The 18517-nt window shown below is 45.5% G+C and overlaps 1 protein-coding gene across 1 annotated transcript in view; it reads right to left on the bottom strand.

Annotated features, from left to right (window-relative positions):
• The window catches only part of STARD13 (StAR related lipid transfer domain containing 13), a 158098-nt gene extending 147694 nt beyond the window's left edge, over window positions 1–10404 (bottom strand). The window contains exon 1 of the mRNA XM_044441635.1: window positions 10265–10404. Coding sequence (XP_044297570.1) covers window positions 10265–10391 — 127 coding nt within the window. The 5' untranslated portion in view covers window positions 10392–10404. The remainder of the gene's footprint in view (window positions 1–10264) is intronic.
• Between the last annotated feature and the right edge of the window lie 8113 nt (window positions 10405–18517).

Here is an 18517-nt window from a genome sequence, read left to right as displayed (position 1 = left end):
TAGTTTAGCAGATACTGTTCTGCATTTACAGAAAAGTGACTTAAGACACAGTTATTATTCATTATTATTACTGTGCCAATTAGGCTAGAACTCTCAGGGCAACCATCTGGAACACAGCTCATTTGTCAAGAAGGCACTTGCTCAAGGCACATTTCTATATTATATTTCTTGAAAATATATGATTTCCTTAACCTGTACATGAATTCTGTGCATTGGGAAAAGTTTTCCTTTCAAAATTATGAAAATTTCCTTTCTACTTGAAATGCCAATGTCATACAATTTCATTAATACTACCTATTATCATAGTGTATGTAACTCAGTGATTCTATTTTGAAAGCTACCTTGCTATTAACTGCACACTTGTCAAAGCAATTTAAATAAACTGTATATATAGTTCATCTTAACCATGGACTTTCTGCTGGAGAATCTGCCATTGGACATTTCCACTCAATGTTCTTCCTTATCCAGTTAACCTAATATGTATACTATGAATTAGGTTCACAAAATTCACTAATGAATTGTGAGGACATTCTTAAGGAGCTCCGTTCCTTCACATGTATTTGGCCTATCTGATTTTCATGGCATCCAAAAATTCTGACATAATGCACAAATATTTCATTATTGGTTTATATCATAAACATTAAGGGGAAAGTATAATCATGTTAGTACCAGATAAGTTTCCTTCTTGTGGTAAAGGATTCTAAAAATGTGGTGCCACCATTACAAAGGCAAGGCTCTCTCACTGGTTACCATCCTCCGAAGCCTCTGAAGATTATCTCAGAGCACAGGAAAATTGGTATGGGAGCAGACAGTCCAGTACATAGTAGCTTTTCTCCATAATACACTTTAAACTCACAAACATATGAAGGTCATCAAATTGCCTCCTTCAAAAATTTGATCAAACTAATAGAGATTGATGGGGTATCTATCAATATATATACACAACCTTTCCTGTAGGCTAGTTGCCACATTCTGCATTCACTGAGGTTTCTGGCCACTCCTTATGTAGAGCAAGCACAATAGCCAAAACATGATGTAGCCAAGACATGGATAACTTTAAGCAAGTCAGACTTACACAGGAAGGGTCACACCTGATGTACTAAGGGACAGTCCAGGACCTAAGATCCAGGACCACCCTCAACCTACAACCTGAACCTTCAGGGTAAACACAACCCTTTCCAGAACAAGATGAATCTAAATCATTGAGTCAGGCTTTCTACTGACTCATAATACATATCTTGTCTGGGTTTAGCCTCAGCTTCTTTAACCTCTAATGTAGTGCACTGTTAAAGGTGCAGGTCTGGGACTCAGGAGATCTGGGTTCTAGTCTCCACTTACCCATGGAGCAAACTCGGTGACTTTGGTTGAGTCACAGACTCTCAGCCCAAACTACTCCAAGGGATCATGGGGTAGGAGTGGACAGCCGAGAAAAATGTTGGTCCAGTGCACAGCTACTGTGAAAAAGGCAAACTCCATCTGGGCATATTTAGGAATGGAACAGAAAATGGAACTGCCAAAATCTAACTTCCATTATACAAATCTTCAGTGCAACCTCACTTGGAATACTGTGTTCAGTTCTGGTCACCTTACCTGAAAAAGGACATTGTTGCATTGGCAAAGGTACAGAGAAGGGCAATGAAAATGATTAAGGGGCTGCAGCAGCCCCGCTATGAGCAGTGGCTATAACAACCGGGAATGTTTAGCTTAGAAAAAAGTTGAGTAAGGGAGAACTGATATAGGTGTTTAAAATAATGCATGGTGTGAAGACAGTGGAAAGGAAGACTTTCCCTCTCTCATAGCCCTCAGACTCAGGGTTGTTCCATGAAGCTGATTGGTGGGTGGTATAGGACAGATAAAAGGAAGTACTTCTTCACATTGCGTATAATTAAACTATGGAATTTGCTGCCAGGGGAAGTGGTGATAGCCACCAATATGGATGGCTTTAAAGGGAGCTTGGGCAGGTTCATGAGGGAGGAGGCTAGCCACTATGGGACACCTCCTTTACCAGAGCTGATGCATGTACCAGTGGCTGAAGAGCTTGGGCAGGTGGAGGGTCTACACCCATCCTGCTTGAGGGATCTTTATGTATGGAGTGCTGGACTAGATGGACTTTTGGTCTCATCCAGCATGACTTTTCTTATGTTCTAATTTCTTACTTCACAGGATTCTTGTTGTGATGATAAAGCTGAGAGGAGGAGAATTATATAAGCCGTCCTGAGTTCCCTGACAGGAAAAATGTGCAATATAAATATAATACATAATACATACATACATACATACCTCATCTAGCCTGTTATCAAACCAAGACATCATTCAAGGGTTTCAACTGCTTCCTTGGTGTTAGATGATAAACATCAATAAAGTGGAGTGTCATCAGCATACTGGTGACACTTTGCTCCAGAGCTTTTCATGACCTCTCTTAATGATTTCATGTAACAGGTAAAGAACATGGTGGACAAGATATAACTAGTAAGGAACATAAGGGACAATGTAGCCTGATTGCCATGAAGTTGAATGGTAACCCTAACCCTTAGCCAAATTAATCAGGTAAGTAAGGCAAGAGTTGATTCATAGGTGGTGGTGACAGCCCTCACCAGTCCAGATACCCTTCTGAGATTCTAGAGATCCACTCTCCTTAAAGAATCCAAAACAGCTGAATAAGAAATTGCTGACGTTTCATCACTCTGACCTGCCCTACTATTGGAGTCCAAGACAAGATGAATCTGAGCATGTTAGATAACTTGAAATTATAAAGTCAAAAGTTTTAATGCTTACGTGAAACTGTTGTCTTGGTTCTCAAGCTTCAGAAAGCATCTTTACTGAAGTATAGCAGCAATTTCTGGTATACTTTTATACAGTTCTATATGGCCCATCACTCTAGCTTTATATCCCCTCCCCCCCGCCACTGCCACCAGTGTTGTCATATGGAAGGTTTATTGTCAAAATGTACTTTAAAACATCCCATAAACACATCAGTGTTGGAAGTAAGGCTGACACAAAACTGTCAAGCAACTACAATCAAGCACAATTCAAGGCAATGTCAGAAATTAAGCCCAAGTTTCAAGGTTTGGAAAGCAACTAGATTAGGTAGGAATTGAGGAAGGAGAACCAAAACACAATGCCAGGATAAGTATTTGCAGGAGGCAGGCAGCAGTAGCAGAATTGTTTGTAAAGCTGTCCTCCAATGAAGCAGGAAACTGGAATGTGAAGATAGAGAGAAGGATACAGCAAGACAAGACCAAGTAGACTTCTACCTATATAGAGCAACTTGTCAAGGGGCTGGTCATTTGGCCTAGCAAAGAATCAGAAGTGGAGTGACTAATGAGGAGCTGTCAATCAACAGTCCTGAAAGAAGAAAATGTAGATACAACATGAAAATTTTAATTAGCTGGTACCAGTTTTTTGGAAAGTTTATTTTATTTCTATTCCACCTTTTTCATACAGGTAATCCAATGTACCACACATAATCCTCCCCCTCTCCATTTTATCCTCAGAACAACCTTATGAGGTGGGTGAGGCTGAAAGTCAGTGCAGTGACTAGCCCAGTTACTGAGAAAGCTTCATGGCCAAGTGGGGGATAGAACTTGAGTCTCCTGAGTCTCAGTCCACAGATTAACCACTACCCCACACTGGTTCTGCATACTGGAAAGTTCCATAATAAGACAGCAGTCTTGAACTGAACTGACCACGATACTCTCTATAACCTTAAGAACTTTGCAGGAAACCAGTGGTGTAATTAATGGAGGGGATACTCACAAGGACTCAGTGCCTGCACTTTGTTAGCAGGGATGGTGAAGTCATCTGCCACCCTTTTTATTCTCTAGCTGTGGTAGATGAATTTTTGCAGCAACAATATACTGTTTCCTTTAGCGATGTAAAGAATTTGGGGGTGGCTTGAACTTAAATGGGCAATTGCAACTTCAGAGCTTACAGAGTGCCTGCTCCTGATGCAGATGAAAAATGCTAGAACTGGTTGCTCGGTATGGACCAACACAACTGTCCGAATGTTTGGATGTTCCTTGGGGGTATGGCTATGAGGGCCACTTCAAACTTTAAAACCTGGAAATACAACCTTTTGACAGAAGTGAGCTAATTCTAACATAACCGTAGGCCAGCTAGTTAGCCGGAGCATTTTGAAATCGATACAAGATAAAGAGCTGCTAGTTAAGAGAACTGACTGTCAAGTTCAAGATTAAAATGTCATGTCAGACCATCTTTACTGGCCTCCACCCTTTCCATCCCCTTCAAACCTGGAAAATGGCAGGCCTGCCTTAATGCCAGGATAATGCATGGAAAATGTTAAATTCATAGAGTCATATTAATGTAGAATTATACTACACTATTAGTTTATCCTGCCAAGCTGATGTTGGTGTCAGTTTTGTCATCTTCCTAAGTGACAATGTAACTGAGAATATTATAAATCTCTTCACTGCTGATATTTCCATCCTACAGCTGCAGTACATTTTTTTTCAAAGCAGATGCCAAAACATAAATGTGTGGTTGCCAAGCACTTATGAGCAGCAGGAGCGCTCCAAAACAAGGCTGTGACAAAAGCAGAACTACACACAAGTACTTTAAGTCATTCCATGAGTATACGTGTAAAGAGATGTGCTGCCAAACACAAGTTTGCAGTAAAGATTTGCTAGTCTAACTGCTGCTCCAGGATCCTGGTGGTGGTGTAGGAAAAGAAGAAATAAAAGATCAAAGTTTATTAATGTTTACCAGCTGTTATTCTAATGTACCTTTTTCTTATGGAGGATGAGCGACTGATAGTGTCCCATAACACAACAACATATTTACAACATATTTTTTTATTAAGACTAGTGTGGGGGAGTGGATGTAAGACCATTGATAGGGTTCCAGAGGCCACCAAAAATAGAATAGAATAGAATAGAAAATACAGGGCCCCTTCCCCCATAACAAGCAAAACTAGAGAGATATTGTAAGGAAGATTACAATGTATATTCTGCATTTACCAGTGAACCCCATAAGCATCCTTGGCATCCTTTCAGACTGCAGTCAACTACTATATCCATATAGTCAAAAGCAGGAACCATTTGGAGAAGCAAAGCAACTTTCTGTTGTTCTTTCAAGGATTTCCTGGATCCTGCTTGATTTCAACTCTCAGCTTCCCAATTGCTTGGGAGTTCTAGATTAGATGCTCAAACTACACATGATAGAGGTAGATCTTCTGTTTGAACTCAGATTCGCTCCAATCAGGTGTAAAGCAGTGAGTGACAACTATATAATGAAGAAACATCACTGTTGCCCCCCACCCCCCCATTAAATGTCTATTTGTTTTTGAAGTAAGATGCTTATGAAAAGGGTTATAAAGGAAGATGTTCTCCAAGGGTATGTTCACATAGGGTAGTTCAATTATACTTTATATATACAGTGTGGCAGCTACCAGATATTAACTCTACCTTGAACATTGCAACTAAATAGACCAATGAATATGTAATGTGTGGCAAGGACAGTTATAACCACAAGGAGATATTGTGTGAGTGTGTGTGTGTGTGTGTGTGTGTGTGTAAGAGGGGGAATCACTTTAGATAATGAGGTTTATCTAATCTTTTTAGATAACAAAGCTTGAAAGTACTGTGTGTACAAGACCTTTGAACACTCTCTCTCTCCACACACACACACATTGCTCCATTCCTTGAAAAGCATAAAGAGCCACAGATCAAGGACTTGAGCAGATTGGAAACAGTGGTCCTTTAACATAATATTAAAACAACAGCAGCAACAACTAGAGTTCAAGCCTCTACTGTTTTTAAACCACTGTGGCAGGATGGCTGGCAAATGGGTACATGTTACAGATGTAATGGAACATCTTCTCTCATGTGGACCTGAACAGCTATGTGTATGCCAGGGAAGGGAGATATACAATCGGGCAGGGGCATTTGCTTCCTGTACCAGTGGTGGTGAACCTATGGCACATGTGCCGCACCGGGCATGCAGAGCCCTCTGTCGGCATGCAAGCCGAGTCACCCCAGCATCTCCCCAGCAGCCGAGCATCGAATAACAGCATACGTAGGGGCCATGCGCAGGCTTAGAAAGGAGTTGTGGCACCAGGCAATGATGTCACGAGCCACGACTCATTAGTTGCAATTCGTCTGAGCTTTTCCATGGCCGGTCAGTGTGTTCCCAAGGATATATATATATTTGCTTGGACTGGCTGTGTGTTTTAATACATTCGTTTTTATTAACACAAGATTTTAGCTTTGAGTTTTCTTATTTATGAGTTGTTTTTTCTAAACTAAAACCTCAGTATTCAGGTTTTATTACAGTGTTGGCACTTTGCAATAAATAAGTGGGTTTTGGGTTGCAGTTTGGGCACTAAGTCTCTAAAAGGTTTGCCATCACTGTCCTATACCAAGTTATGTGGGGGTTGCAAATGAAAGGGCCTTCTTGGTGTGGTGTTCCATTTATGGAATGACTTCTCAGGGAAGCTTGCCTCGTCCCTGCAATTTTCCCTTTTCAGCACCAGCTGATGTCCTTTATTTTCATGCACACATTTTTGAACTGTAGTTGCTAGATTTTAGACTATTTTTATGTATCTGTGCTGTATCTTATTCTATGTTATATTGCATTTTATTCTTCTCTCCATTAGGAATTTGCCCAGGTAACATATGACCTAGGAGCACTACAGTACAATAAATAATAAATTCACTCCCATACCAAATCTGTACCTCCCTGCCCTGGCATGCACGTGTGTGTGTGTGTGTGCGTGCACACAGGCATCTGAAGCAACCAGATTGTATGGTGCCAGTGCTGGTGTGCAGGGCATCTGTCCACATGAAGGCAGCATTCATGGCAAAAATGCACGCATCTAAACTGATAAATGCTTTCCTTACTTACCTTTTCACTGAGGACAGAGAAGAGACTAGTTCCTACCAGTCAGTTCCTCTGCCAATGCCCCCCTCCCACTGCTCTCACAGGCAAAATCACCCAAGCAGCTTATGAGAATTCCACCCATGAGGTCAAGGGGATGGGCAGGAAGAGCCCATTCAGCTGCTTCAAGGCTGAGTGCATCCTTCCCCCTCCTCATGCCTCCTCAGTCTCAAAGCCTATCCAGTCAGAGTCTACAATGCTGCTTAGGCACTATAAGCTCAAGAGGTCAACAATACAAACCCTTGCTTCACATTGATTCCATATGTACATGTGGCAGTAGATAACGCATTTCCTTAATTTTGTCCCATAGGCCAATGACTGCAGCTAAGACGCTCGCTCCTGGGGAGGAAAGCTATGGCAGACCTAGACAGCATGCTAAAAAGCAGAGACATCACCCTGCCAACAACAGTGCGTATAGTCAAGGCTATGGTTTTCCCAGATGCAATGTATGGCTGTGAAAGCTGGACCATAAGGAAGGCTGAGCACCAAAGGATTGAGGCCTTTGAATTATGGAGCTGGAGAAGACTCCTGCGAGTCCATTGGAGGAGATCAACCCTGACTGCTCTTTAGAAGGCCAGATACTGAAGATGAAACTCAAATATTTTGGCCATGTAATGAGAAGGAAGGACTCCCTGGAGAAGAGCCTGATGCTGGGAACAATAGATGGCGAAAGAAGAAGGGGATGGCAGAGAATGAGGTGGCTAGATGGAGTCACTGAAGCAGTTGGTGTGAGCTTAAGTGGACTCCGGGGGGTGGTGGAGGACAGGAAGGCCTGGAGGAATGTTGTCCATGGGGTCGCGATGGGTCGGACACGACTTTGCGACTAACAACAACAACAAGGCCAATGAAGCCATTCAATAAAGGGTAGGAAGAAAAGGACAGATGAAGTCACTTCCTGCTGCTGCCGATACCCCCTAATATGTGTATGGAGAAGCAGCTGAAATCATAGATCCATGGCAAGCCATCTAATAGTCATTAGGGGAACAGACGTTAACTGCCATGGTTTTAGTAGAGTAATTAGTCAAACTAGAAAAAAGCTTAATGTCTTTGGGTTGTTTTTTCCCACTTTCTTTTTTTCTTTGGAAAGGGATTAGAAAGGTGGTGTACATGCCCCAATATTCTGGAATGGCTATGGTTTCTCATTCCTAAATGCTCAGTCACATAATGGAACTAGCGTTCTGCAACCCAAAGCAGGGAATCTTGAAGAAAAGCAGTGATGGTGGAGAACTGAAGGTGTTTGTATTCTCCATGTATTTCCATTGCTTTTTAGTTCAGTGCAGAATGTGCTGTGTAAACTTGCCAGTTAAGAACACAGTGAGCTGAGAACATCTCTTCACTTATGCTCCATAACTAGCTAGAGTACAAACATTACAACTGCAGGGATATCCCTTGCTCCTTTAGGACCCAAGTCGCTTTTTGGACCTTTTCCTACTGGCTGGTTTTCAGATATGAAATGAAATAGATAGCAATAATTGAGGAGATGGTAAAGATAGATGCTTGCAACATTTAAAAATCTAGGGTGAAACAGCAAGCTGCACCAGGGATGAATGAATACCAACTGAACTAGTGAATCTAAAAATAACTTAGAAAAGCACATCAAAAGGCAGCAGTTGTGTGTTTCACAGACAGAAAAACTCTTACAGGAATTCGTACCTAGCTACTACAACTGCAAAGTTTCTTCCTAAGGACACACATTCTACATTGTGCAACAGCTACCATTTGTCAACATGCTTCCATAACTATAACATATACAATACTAAAGGCACACAAGTTGAGTTAGAGTGTGTTGCTGGATCAAGAACAGATAGCTTGTGAACAATACAGTTCTTTAAAATATGAATACTGGGACAATGAGCAAGTTCCATGCAATGTGGTCAGAGTGCATGGCAAAGCAGATGGCAGCTTTTCATTGTCATGGAACTGAAGAGTGAAGCTACACTGTGTCTTCTCTAACTGGAAGAGAAGTGGAAGAGATAGGTTATGGGACAAGGAGCAGCTGGGGATGGAAGTATAGAGACCCCCAGTGTACACCCTTCACGGAGCCGTAATAAAGACCACTACATTCTGCTTTATAATATGAAGCAAGTGACATAACATGGCATAAAGCCATAGATTCCAGCATCTTACTGGGAAGTAAGCCCATTAGCTTCAATATGCATGCTGATATTAAGGTACTTTGGCAGTAGTTCCTAAACACAATTCTTAGGAAGCAACCTCCATGCAGCATGCTTTTGAATAAACATGCTGGAAGATTTCACTGCATGGGATGCCTGTGCATACTATTTCATTGCATACTATGTGATGCATAAAAGTCCTGGCACACTGTCTGTGGCCCTAAGGATACTGGAGGTACAACCCACAGCTGCACACAAGTTACCTTGAACTAGTTGCCTTATTCAGAGTCACAGCAATGCTCTGTTCACCTCTGGGCAGCCACCCAGACTTGTTCTAGCGCACAGCTTCTGGCGCAGGGAGCCAATCCGCTCTACCATTCACAGCTCCGGGCTCTTCAGTTGCAGCCACCAGGATGGCCAGAGTCCCTGAGGCTCATTACAAAGTTGCTTCGATGAACAACAGATCTGAATTCACAGCCGAATGCTCAGAGACAAATCTCAAGCCACGATGTTGAAGGAAGCAGAAAATCCCATGGCTCTCCCCACAACATGCCAAAAACATTATATTCATCAATAGCTACTTTGCTGACTCGACATGAGCGACTTCAGCCCAGCCCCAGGAAATGCCTCAGCAGCACAGTCGCATCCTGAGCGAGCTCCCACGGCACCAGCGCACGCACGAGGATCGCGGGCACGACCCCAAGTTCGCCCAAGATACCAAAGCAAGATCACAGGGGATGACAGGGCGGGGTGGAGGGGGGAGACGACTTTTCTTTGCTCGGTTTCTTTTCCGCCTTATCTTTACGCACAATATTCAGAATCTTTTGGGATGCGGGACCTGCACTTCGGAATAGTATTTGCGTGTGCGGCGCGCTCCCTGTTTTACCTCCCGTCCTTTTCGCCGCCAAATATTACTGCGGAGATGGGGGCAGCACGCAGCCAACGGGACAAGCTTTCCGTTCGAAACACGGAGGCGGGAAAGGCAATGAAGACGCATCGCGGTGTGTCATCTGTACGGAGAGGGAGCGCAAACTCGGAGTCGCTCGCCGAGAACAACGAGCGCAATTGCTGAGCCGCGCAGGCTGAAAGGGCACCACGAGGGAGCGAGCGCCACGCCGGCGGACTTGGGGGCTTGGCGGCGCGCTGCCCCTTTTCCTTCGGGGCGTCTGCGGTGGGGTGGCGGGCCGCTGCACCCCTGCCCTCGCCCCTGCCCTCGCCCCTGCCCAGCCCCACGGGCGACGGACTGCCCGCCTGACCTGCTAGCCGCCTCTCGCGGACGTTTCTCCAGAGCAAGTCCCAGGCTTTGGCGGTCGATTCGCGGAGCTGCTCGCTGAAGGACCGGCGGAGCTGGGGCTTGGCAGCCGCTCGGCGCTTGCCGCTCATCCTAGCGGCTCCCGCTTCACATGCCGTCGCGCCTGCTGGCCCCACGGGCTCCGCCGCGGCCCCAAGCCCGTCCGGGAGACGCTCAGCAGCATGGGGAGGCGAGCCAGCCCGGCGCGCCAGCCGCAGCCCTGGTGACGCTCCCGCGCGGCCACCGGTGCGCGCCCCTCTCCCGCCACCGCGGCCGGCCCGGGCGCTGGAGCCCCGCTGCAGTGCCAGGCGCTTGTGCCGAGGCGCCGGGCTCCGCGGCGGCTTCCCCCACCCCACCTGCCCTTCGCCTCTCTCCGCCCCCGCCGGTCGCCTCCTGCGAGCGCGCCTCGCGGAAACCGCCTCCGAGAGGGTCGCCGCGCCTCCGCCGCCGGGAGCCCTTCCAGCAGCGAGCGCATGTGGCCAGAGCCGGCCCGGCGGCCCCCACCCAGGCAATTAACTCGCGGGCTGCCTCCAGCACGCCCCTCCCGCACCCGGACAAGCGCGTGCCAGGTGAGCAGCGTCCGCCAAGGCGCCCTGCGAGACAAGCAGGTCCACTCCGAATTAAGTGCCTGTCCTTCGGGGAAGCTGATTCCCAGGTGAGTGGCACCTGCCCTCCTCGAATGGGCTGGCTGCACCTCCCGTCATCCCACCACCCAGCCTCTGGAGGCGCCAGGCTTGGGGAAGGCTGGCGCACAGGAGGACCTCCGCTGTTCCGCCAGAGGTGCGGCACAAGCGCTCAAGATGCTGACCGTCAGTCAGAGGGGGCAGCGGAGGAAGGGACGCCTCCTCCGACTCTCAGGGCCCAGTTCTGAAAGCACATATGGCAGGAGTTGTCAGCCCGTCCTATTGGTCCTCCTGTGTCTACAGTCCTCCATCCCCTCCCTCCACTTATAATAAAGAAACTGAGAAGCAGGTTCAATCTTTTCCTGGGCAATACTTGCATTTGTGCAAGAAGCACCAACCAGCCTGTTGAAGAGTGCTGGATGACTTGAAAACTTGCACATTTTGTGGAAGTCTGATTGGTCCTGTTATAGGTATTGCCCAGCTGCAGGTTTTAGATTTTTCCTTCCTGTCTTGGACTAGCATAGGTATCTTTGATTTTTTTTTTTTTTTTAATGGGAAGTTCACAGAGTTAGCAACTTCTGAACAGCTTTTAAAAGCAAAAGTGTGAAAGGGTCTGGCCTGGATTGGGACCTTGGTGGGGGTATAAGGATTTTGAACCTTTTCCTCCTGCTGCAGTTCTAATCTGATCAGTTTTCCACCCCACAACTGCTAATTTATGTTGAAAAAAGACTTCCATTGGCATGAATTGGAGTTGACATCCCCATCTCATAGCTCAGGCTGGGGTGGGAGCAAAGACAACAGCTTCTTTATCTTCACCAGGGTCCCAGTCTTAGCCAGGCCTCCTGTGGCTTCTACTCACTTTTTAAAATTCATTCACACAATTGCTAAGTCCTTCAGCTGCATCTTTCCTAGTTTGGCCCTGTGTTCCCAAGATAACTTGTTTCTTTGTTATTTACCTGACCCCAAGAATATAGTTATTTTATTCAGGAAATCACATGAGTAACATGGACACACTGCTTTAATTTTTGGTGTTCTTTAAAATGGCTCATGTATTTATTTGAATTTGGATGTCATCTGTAGGTCAGGGAACCTCTGCAGAATGTGTGGCTCTTCTAATGGTCCAATAAATTGGAAGATCTTGGGCAAGATGGGAGGTGATCACCCTACAGCCTCTTTCGATGCCTGTATTATTTTCCCAGAAACTGGAGCAATGCCAGTGTGTGTGAAAGCCTTAGTGCTGGTTTCTCTTATTTGATCTAGATCTTCCAAGGGCATCAGAGAACACACAAACATCACAGTGGCTTCCACAGAGCTTTACTACACAACACTGTTAATTATTATATCTACTTTTGTTTTCATCATAGAACTGGGAACCCAAGTCTGTACAAAAAGCTCTTTTCTTGCTTTCCTTTCTTGGCTGAGGTTCCCTGGAACCCTAGGGTTCCATCAAAGCTCATGCGGGATCTTGGAGGAAAAAAAGAACATTGTATTTTCACATCAACACATGTCTTCTTAATGAACCACACACACAAGTTATTACTTGAGGAGCCCTTCTGCTTGCTCCAATTGTCTAGGAGATGGGAAGGGGCCAGAGAGGGATGAGCAGGGTGGGAAGTGTATCAGGCTTGCGGGGAGCAGTGTGATGATGATTCTGTGTACCCAGCATTAAACACTGGGCAACAGCCCTTATTTCACCTCCTACTTTCATTGCCCATACTCTCTGTGATTTACAGATGGGCATTGGCCACTGAGATGAAGGAGTGAGTTGGACTGGGACTTCCACACTAGAGACATTAAAGAAGAAACTGGACAGTTATATGAGTAGGGTGGTGTAACATGGTGTCCTGCACCAGGAAGAGGTCAGACCTGATGGCCTTCTTGGCCCTAGGTCAGAACAGTTTGATCCTACTATTCTATGAATCTAGGAAACCCATTCAGAATCCGTCCCTCCAGCATCTGTGGGTTTCGTTTTGTGCTCAAATTGGTCCTGCAAAGTTAACTGAACCAAGAGGAAATCTGCAAACATGGAGCCCCAGTTGCACAACTAGCAACCCGTCAGCTGTAGCCACCTAAAAATTTGCTGCAGCACTCAGGAGTGCTGTAAGCAGGCATGCCAAGCACCTTTCCCCACAACCCACCTTCTTCCACCCCTTGATGTAGCCAGTGGGAATCCCTGAGACATGAAAATTATTATGTCCGGTTACTTTAAAATAAAAAAGTTGAGAAAGGATGCTCTAACTGGTCCTGGTGCTAATACCAGAATGTTACCATTTTGGGCCTTGTATACAAGCCATTTATTCTGTGCTTATCATTTCCTACTGATAATTTACAGGTTTTTTTCCTGATGATTTTGGAACTCTTTAAGTTTCATTTCTGTGTCTGATGAGCACTTTGAGCAAAATTTTTTAGGGCAGGGAAAATGTCATATTTCACAGTGAAAGCGAAATTCTGCAACAAAACTGAAAGGAAATACAGCAAATTAGTGGTCAATGAACAGACTTATGTGGAGAAATTCTACACAAGCAGGAAAATTCCTTTTCTCTGACTTTCATGCTCCACTTTCCCAGTCCTAAAATAAACTGGGAAAGTGCTCTTAAAAAAACAGAAGGGAAACTTGAAGATCACAATGTCATCTAAAAAATTTATAAACAATAGTAAGGATTCACAAGTGCAAAATAAACACTGCATGAAGGAAAGGACACACTGTTAAGACTACGCTAAGAGTTTTCAGATGCACACATTGCTGTTTTGATGGTCTACACAAAAGAGCATCATGGGCTGCACCAAATGCAACTTATGGAAAGCCTATTGTCCATTTCTCCTCTTGGCTCGTAATACATATTCTGCAAAATTAAGACAAATTACCGGACCAAATGGAGAACTTCCCTGAATCAGATGATAGATGCTGCTTTATTAATGACAAACATCCTTCGTTTACTCCAACCGGTGTGAAACAGCACAGTTTTATGCATCACTCTCTGAACGTTTGGTGGCACAAACTCTAATTTGTGGTAAATGTAGTGAAAACATTTTATACAAGAAACATTTAACTTTTCCTGGAAGCGTTTGGCTAATTCAATAGATTAGTTTCATTTACAGTTAATGAAGTACACCCAGGAATGGAAACAGCTTTCCTTGTGCCACTACTCCCTATGTGCAGCTTTTGGGAGCAGGACCCTGCTGTACATAATGTGTCACTGCAGGAAAGGTATAAAGAGTTTAATGTTCTTCTAATTATGTATCTCTTTTTGATGTCTTCATCACTATAGTAATTAATTGCTAGATTAATTGACACTAGGTTACATTCCTACCTCAATTAAAATGTGCACTGGCATTGCATGTTGTCATTTCTTATGTGAAACTGGGATTTTCTTTCCACTCAAGCTAGTAGGAAAATTGTCACCTAGCTGTAATGTTAATGTTTCCAAAGGGGTGGCATATTTTATCACACAACTATCTTTTTTCCTTCACTTCTTTGGCTATTTATTATTTGCACTTGTAAATAACAAGAAATCTTGAACTACAACTCTAGGTATGCATTTGCTCTGTAGCATGATCATTGCAGGACACCCCATAGTATAGTGGTTCAGGAGTCTGACTGCTTTACTCATGGTGATCTATCCACAAGTTGGTTTACAGAGCCTCCATCTCTCTCACGGGTCTTCTGGTCCCTTTGAGACCAGGGCTGGAGTGCCTCTACTTGGTGTTGGGCGAACGAGACAGACTGGGGATTCTATTGGTGTACCGTGCACCTTTCTGCCCAGCAGTCTCCCTATCTGAGCTGACAGAGACTGTCCCGGACCTGGTGTTGAGGACCCCCAGGATGTTGGTCCTGGGGGACTTCAATCTCCATGCTGAGTCTGGACTGACCGGGGCGGCTCAGGACTTCATGGCCTCTATGACGGCCATGGGCCTGTCTCAACACGTCATCGGCCCGACCCATGAACGTGGACACACTCTGGACCTGGTATTCACGACGGGGCAGGAAGAGGATGACCTGAGGGTGAGGAACTTATGTTTGACTCCCCTGTCATGGTCAGATCACCTCCTGGTGAGGTTTGTGCTCGAGAGCGGCCTCTCCCTCTATAAGAGTGCAGACCCGATTGTATGGGCCCGCCCCTGGAGCCGGATGGATCCGGATGGATTCCTGAAGGCCCTGGGGGAGTTTCCGGCTGACAAGACTGGTGCTCCTGTCAAGGCTCTGGTCGAACTGTGGGACAGGGAGATGACCAGGGCTGTGGAAACGATCGCTCCCAAGCGTCCTCTCCCACCGGGCAGAGTCCACTCTTCCCCTTGGTATACACCTGAATTGCGGGCGATGAAGCGAGTTGGGAGACAGCTAGAGCGTAGGTGGAGGAAATCACGGGATGAATCTGACCGAACACACTTGAGAGCCCACTATCGGGCCTATGCTGTGGCGGTGAAGGCGGCGAAAAAGAAATTTTTTTCCGCTTCCATTGCCTCCTCACAATGCCGTCCGGCGGAGCTTTTTCGAGTGGTGCAAGCCTGGTTCGCCCGGGTCCTAAGGAAGATCCGATGCCACCCTCAAAGGCCAGCTGTGACGACTTTGCCAGGCATTTCAGGGAGAAAATCGCTCAGATTCGTCACGAGCTGGACTCCACTAATGAATTGGAGGTCTCTGAGGAGTCACCAATGCTACCGTCTGGTCCAAAATTATTGGAGGAATTTCAATTATTGTGGCCCGATGATGTGGACAAGGTGCTTGGACGAGTACGTCCCACCACTTGCCTATTGGATCCTTGCCTGTCTTGGTTAATAAATAACTCCAAGCACGGGATTGGGACCTGGATCTTGGAAGAGGTTAACGCTTCTCTGAGGGAGGGTCGAGTGCCTGCCCCTTTAAAGGAGGCGGTAATATGACCAGTCCTGAAGAAAGCGTCACTGGATCCAGAGATGGCCACTAACTATAGACCTGTGGCCAACATCCCGTTTCTGGGCAAGGTGTTGGAGCGAGTGGTGGCGGGACAACTCCAAGCACTCTTGGATGAAACTGATTATCTGGATCCTTTTCAGTCCGGCTTCAGACCCGGGTACAGTACTGAATCTGCCTTGGTCTCCCTGTACAATGACCTGTGCAGGGAGAAGGACAGGGGGAGTACATCCCTGTTGGTTCTTCTGGACCTCTCGGCGGCTTTCGATACCATCGACCATGGTATCCTTCTGGATAGACTTGCGGGATTGGGGGTTGGAGGCACTGCTCTGCAGTGGTTCCGCTCCTATCTCAACGGTCGATTCCAGAAGGTAGTGCTGGGGGACCATGTCTCTACATCATGGCAGCTATGCCATGGAGTACCACAGGGCTCCATTCTATCCCCTCTGCTATTTAACATCTATATGAAACTGCTGGGAGAGGTCATCAGGAGGTGTGGGCTGCGGAATCATCAATACGCTGATGATACCCAGCTTTACCTCTCGTTTTCCACTAATCCAGGTGAGGCAGTAGCTGTGCTGAACCGGTGCTTGGCCGAGGTAAGGGAATGGATGAGGGCAAATAAACTGAAACTCAGTCCAGACAAGATGGAGGTCCTGTTGGTTGGCGGATCGGGTTTTGGAGAGGGTGGATTTGACCTGGTCCTGAATGGTGCAACACTCCCTCTTAGGGATAAGGTCCGCAGTTTAGGAGTACTCCTCAACCCGGAGCTTTCTTTGGAAGCTCAGGTGACAGCGGTGGCGAGGAACGCCTTCCTTCAGCTTCGGCTGATTAATCAGCTGCGCCCCTACCTGGAGTACGACTGCCTGGCGATGGTGACACACGCGTTGGTGACTTCCCGCCTAGACTTCTGTAACGCGCTTTACGTGGGGCTTCCCCTGAAGACAGTCCGAACACTTCAATTGGTGCAAAATAGAGCTGCCAGGTTGCTGACGGGGACGGGGCGTTATGCTCACATGACTCCAATCCTCCGTCAGCTTCACTGGCTTCCCATTGAAGCCCGGGCCCAATTCAAGGTGTTGATTATGACCTATAAAGCCCTAAACGGCTTGGGTCCTGGCTACCTGAACGAGCGCTTACGTCCGTATATGCCCGACCGCCCTTTGAGATCTGTGGGAGAGTCCCTTCTCCGGGAACCCTCCATGAAAGAAATTAGGAGAGTAAGTACTCAGAGGAGGGCTTTCTCTGCGGTGGCACCCAACCTATGGAATTCACTCCCCAAAGAGGTCCGCCTGGCACCGTCGTTACTGGTTTTTCGGCGCCAGGTAAAGACCTTTTTATTTAAACATCATTTTAATTGTTAAAACATATGATCTGGCCAGGGCAACTTCTTCTTCCTTCTCTTTCTCCTCCTATATTTTTATTTACTTAATTTATACTGATAATTTTAATCTTATATTTGTAAATCAATGTATTTTTTGTATTTTTGTATTTAATGGTAATTTATTCTGTGCTATTGTATTTCAATGTATTTTATCGTGTTGTAAGCCGCCCCGAGGTTTTGGCAAGGGGCGGCATAGAAATGTTATAATAATAATAATAATAATAATAATAATAATAATAATAATAATTTATACAGGGGACCAAAAGTAAGAGAAGGGTAGGATCATGCTGTAAATGACTATGCCACAACCCCCCCACAAAAAAAAGACCCTCTGAGGATAAGAAAACATTTAGATGGCGAAGGACTGTGCACAGTTTCTATTAAGTTCTAAGTACCGTCTATACAATAAAAGGTAAAGGTTTCCCCTTGACATTAAGTCCAGTCATGCCTGACTCTAGGGGGCGGTGCTCATCTCCGTTTCCTAGCCGAGGGAGCCAGTGTTTGTCCGCAGACAGTCTCCATGGTCATGTGGCCGGTATGACTAAACACTGAAGTGCACAGAATGCTGTTACCTGCCCACTGAAGTGGTACCTTTTTATCTACTTGCATTTGCATGCTTTCGAACTCCAAGGTTGACAGGAGCTGGGATGGAGCTACGGGAATTTACCCCGTTGTGCAGATTTGAACCGGTGACCTTTCGATCTACCAGCCCAGCAGCAGAGCGGTTTAAACCACTGCGTCACCTGCAGTCCCCATCTATACAATGGAGCTATGCTAAAAAAGTCAGTAGGCAATTTAGGGTACATCCTATGCATTTTTGATAGAAAAAGACCTACAACTTCCATTATGCTGGGAATAATGGACCATTTTGCTGTAATGGACATGCATAGGATTACACATTTAACTAATCAAATATGCCCCTTAAAGTATGGGGTGAAATATCAATCATGATGGTTAAAAGTCAGGAATGGAGGGTGACTTTTGTCCTAGGTTTCCATTTCTTTAAGGGATTCCATCCAATAATTAAATTGCAATGTGAATGCGTGGTGGTGGTGGTGGTGTGTGTGTGTGTGTTTGAAAACTGAATGTAAATTGTGAGGGCAGTATGACCAGAAAGGCAAAGTATAAACTTTTAGTTGAGTGAACAAATGAGCAATTTCAGCAGAAGTGCAATCAAAGGCCCACAATTATTTTTCTTCTTCTTCATCTTCTTGTATTCTCATGCAAGTTTTACTTATATTCTGGAGGATCCATCCTAATTAAAGAAATAACAGAGGCAAGCGCAATACACATCATTATTAATTACCTCTAGTGACAGGA

The sequence above is a fragment of the Varanus komodoensis genome, unplaced genomic scaffold (assembly GCF_004798865.1).
Source record: "Varanus komodoensis strain SLA01 unplaced genomic scaffold, ASM479886v1 scaffold4, whole genome shotgun sequence".
NCBI classification, from domain to species: domain Eukaryota; kingdom Metazoa; phylum Chordata; class Lepidosauria; order Squamata; family Varanidae; genus Varanus; species Varanus komodoensis.
This window is presented reverse-complemented; position numbering and strand designations above follow the sequence as displayed.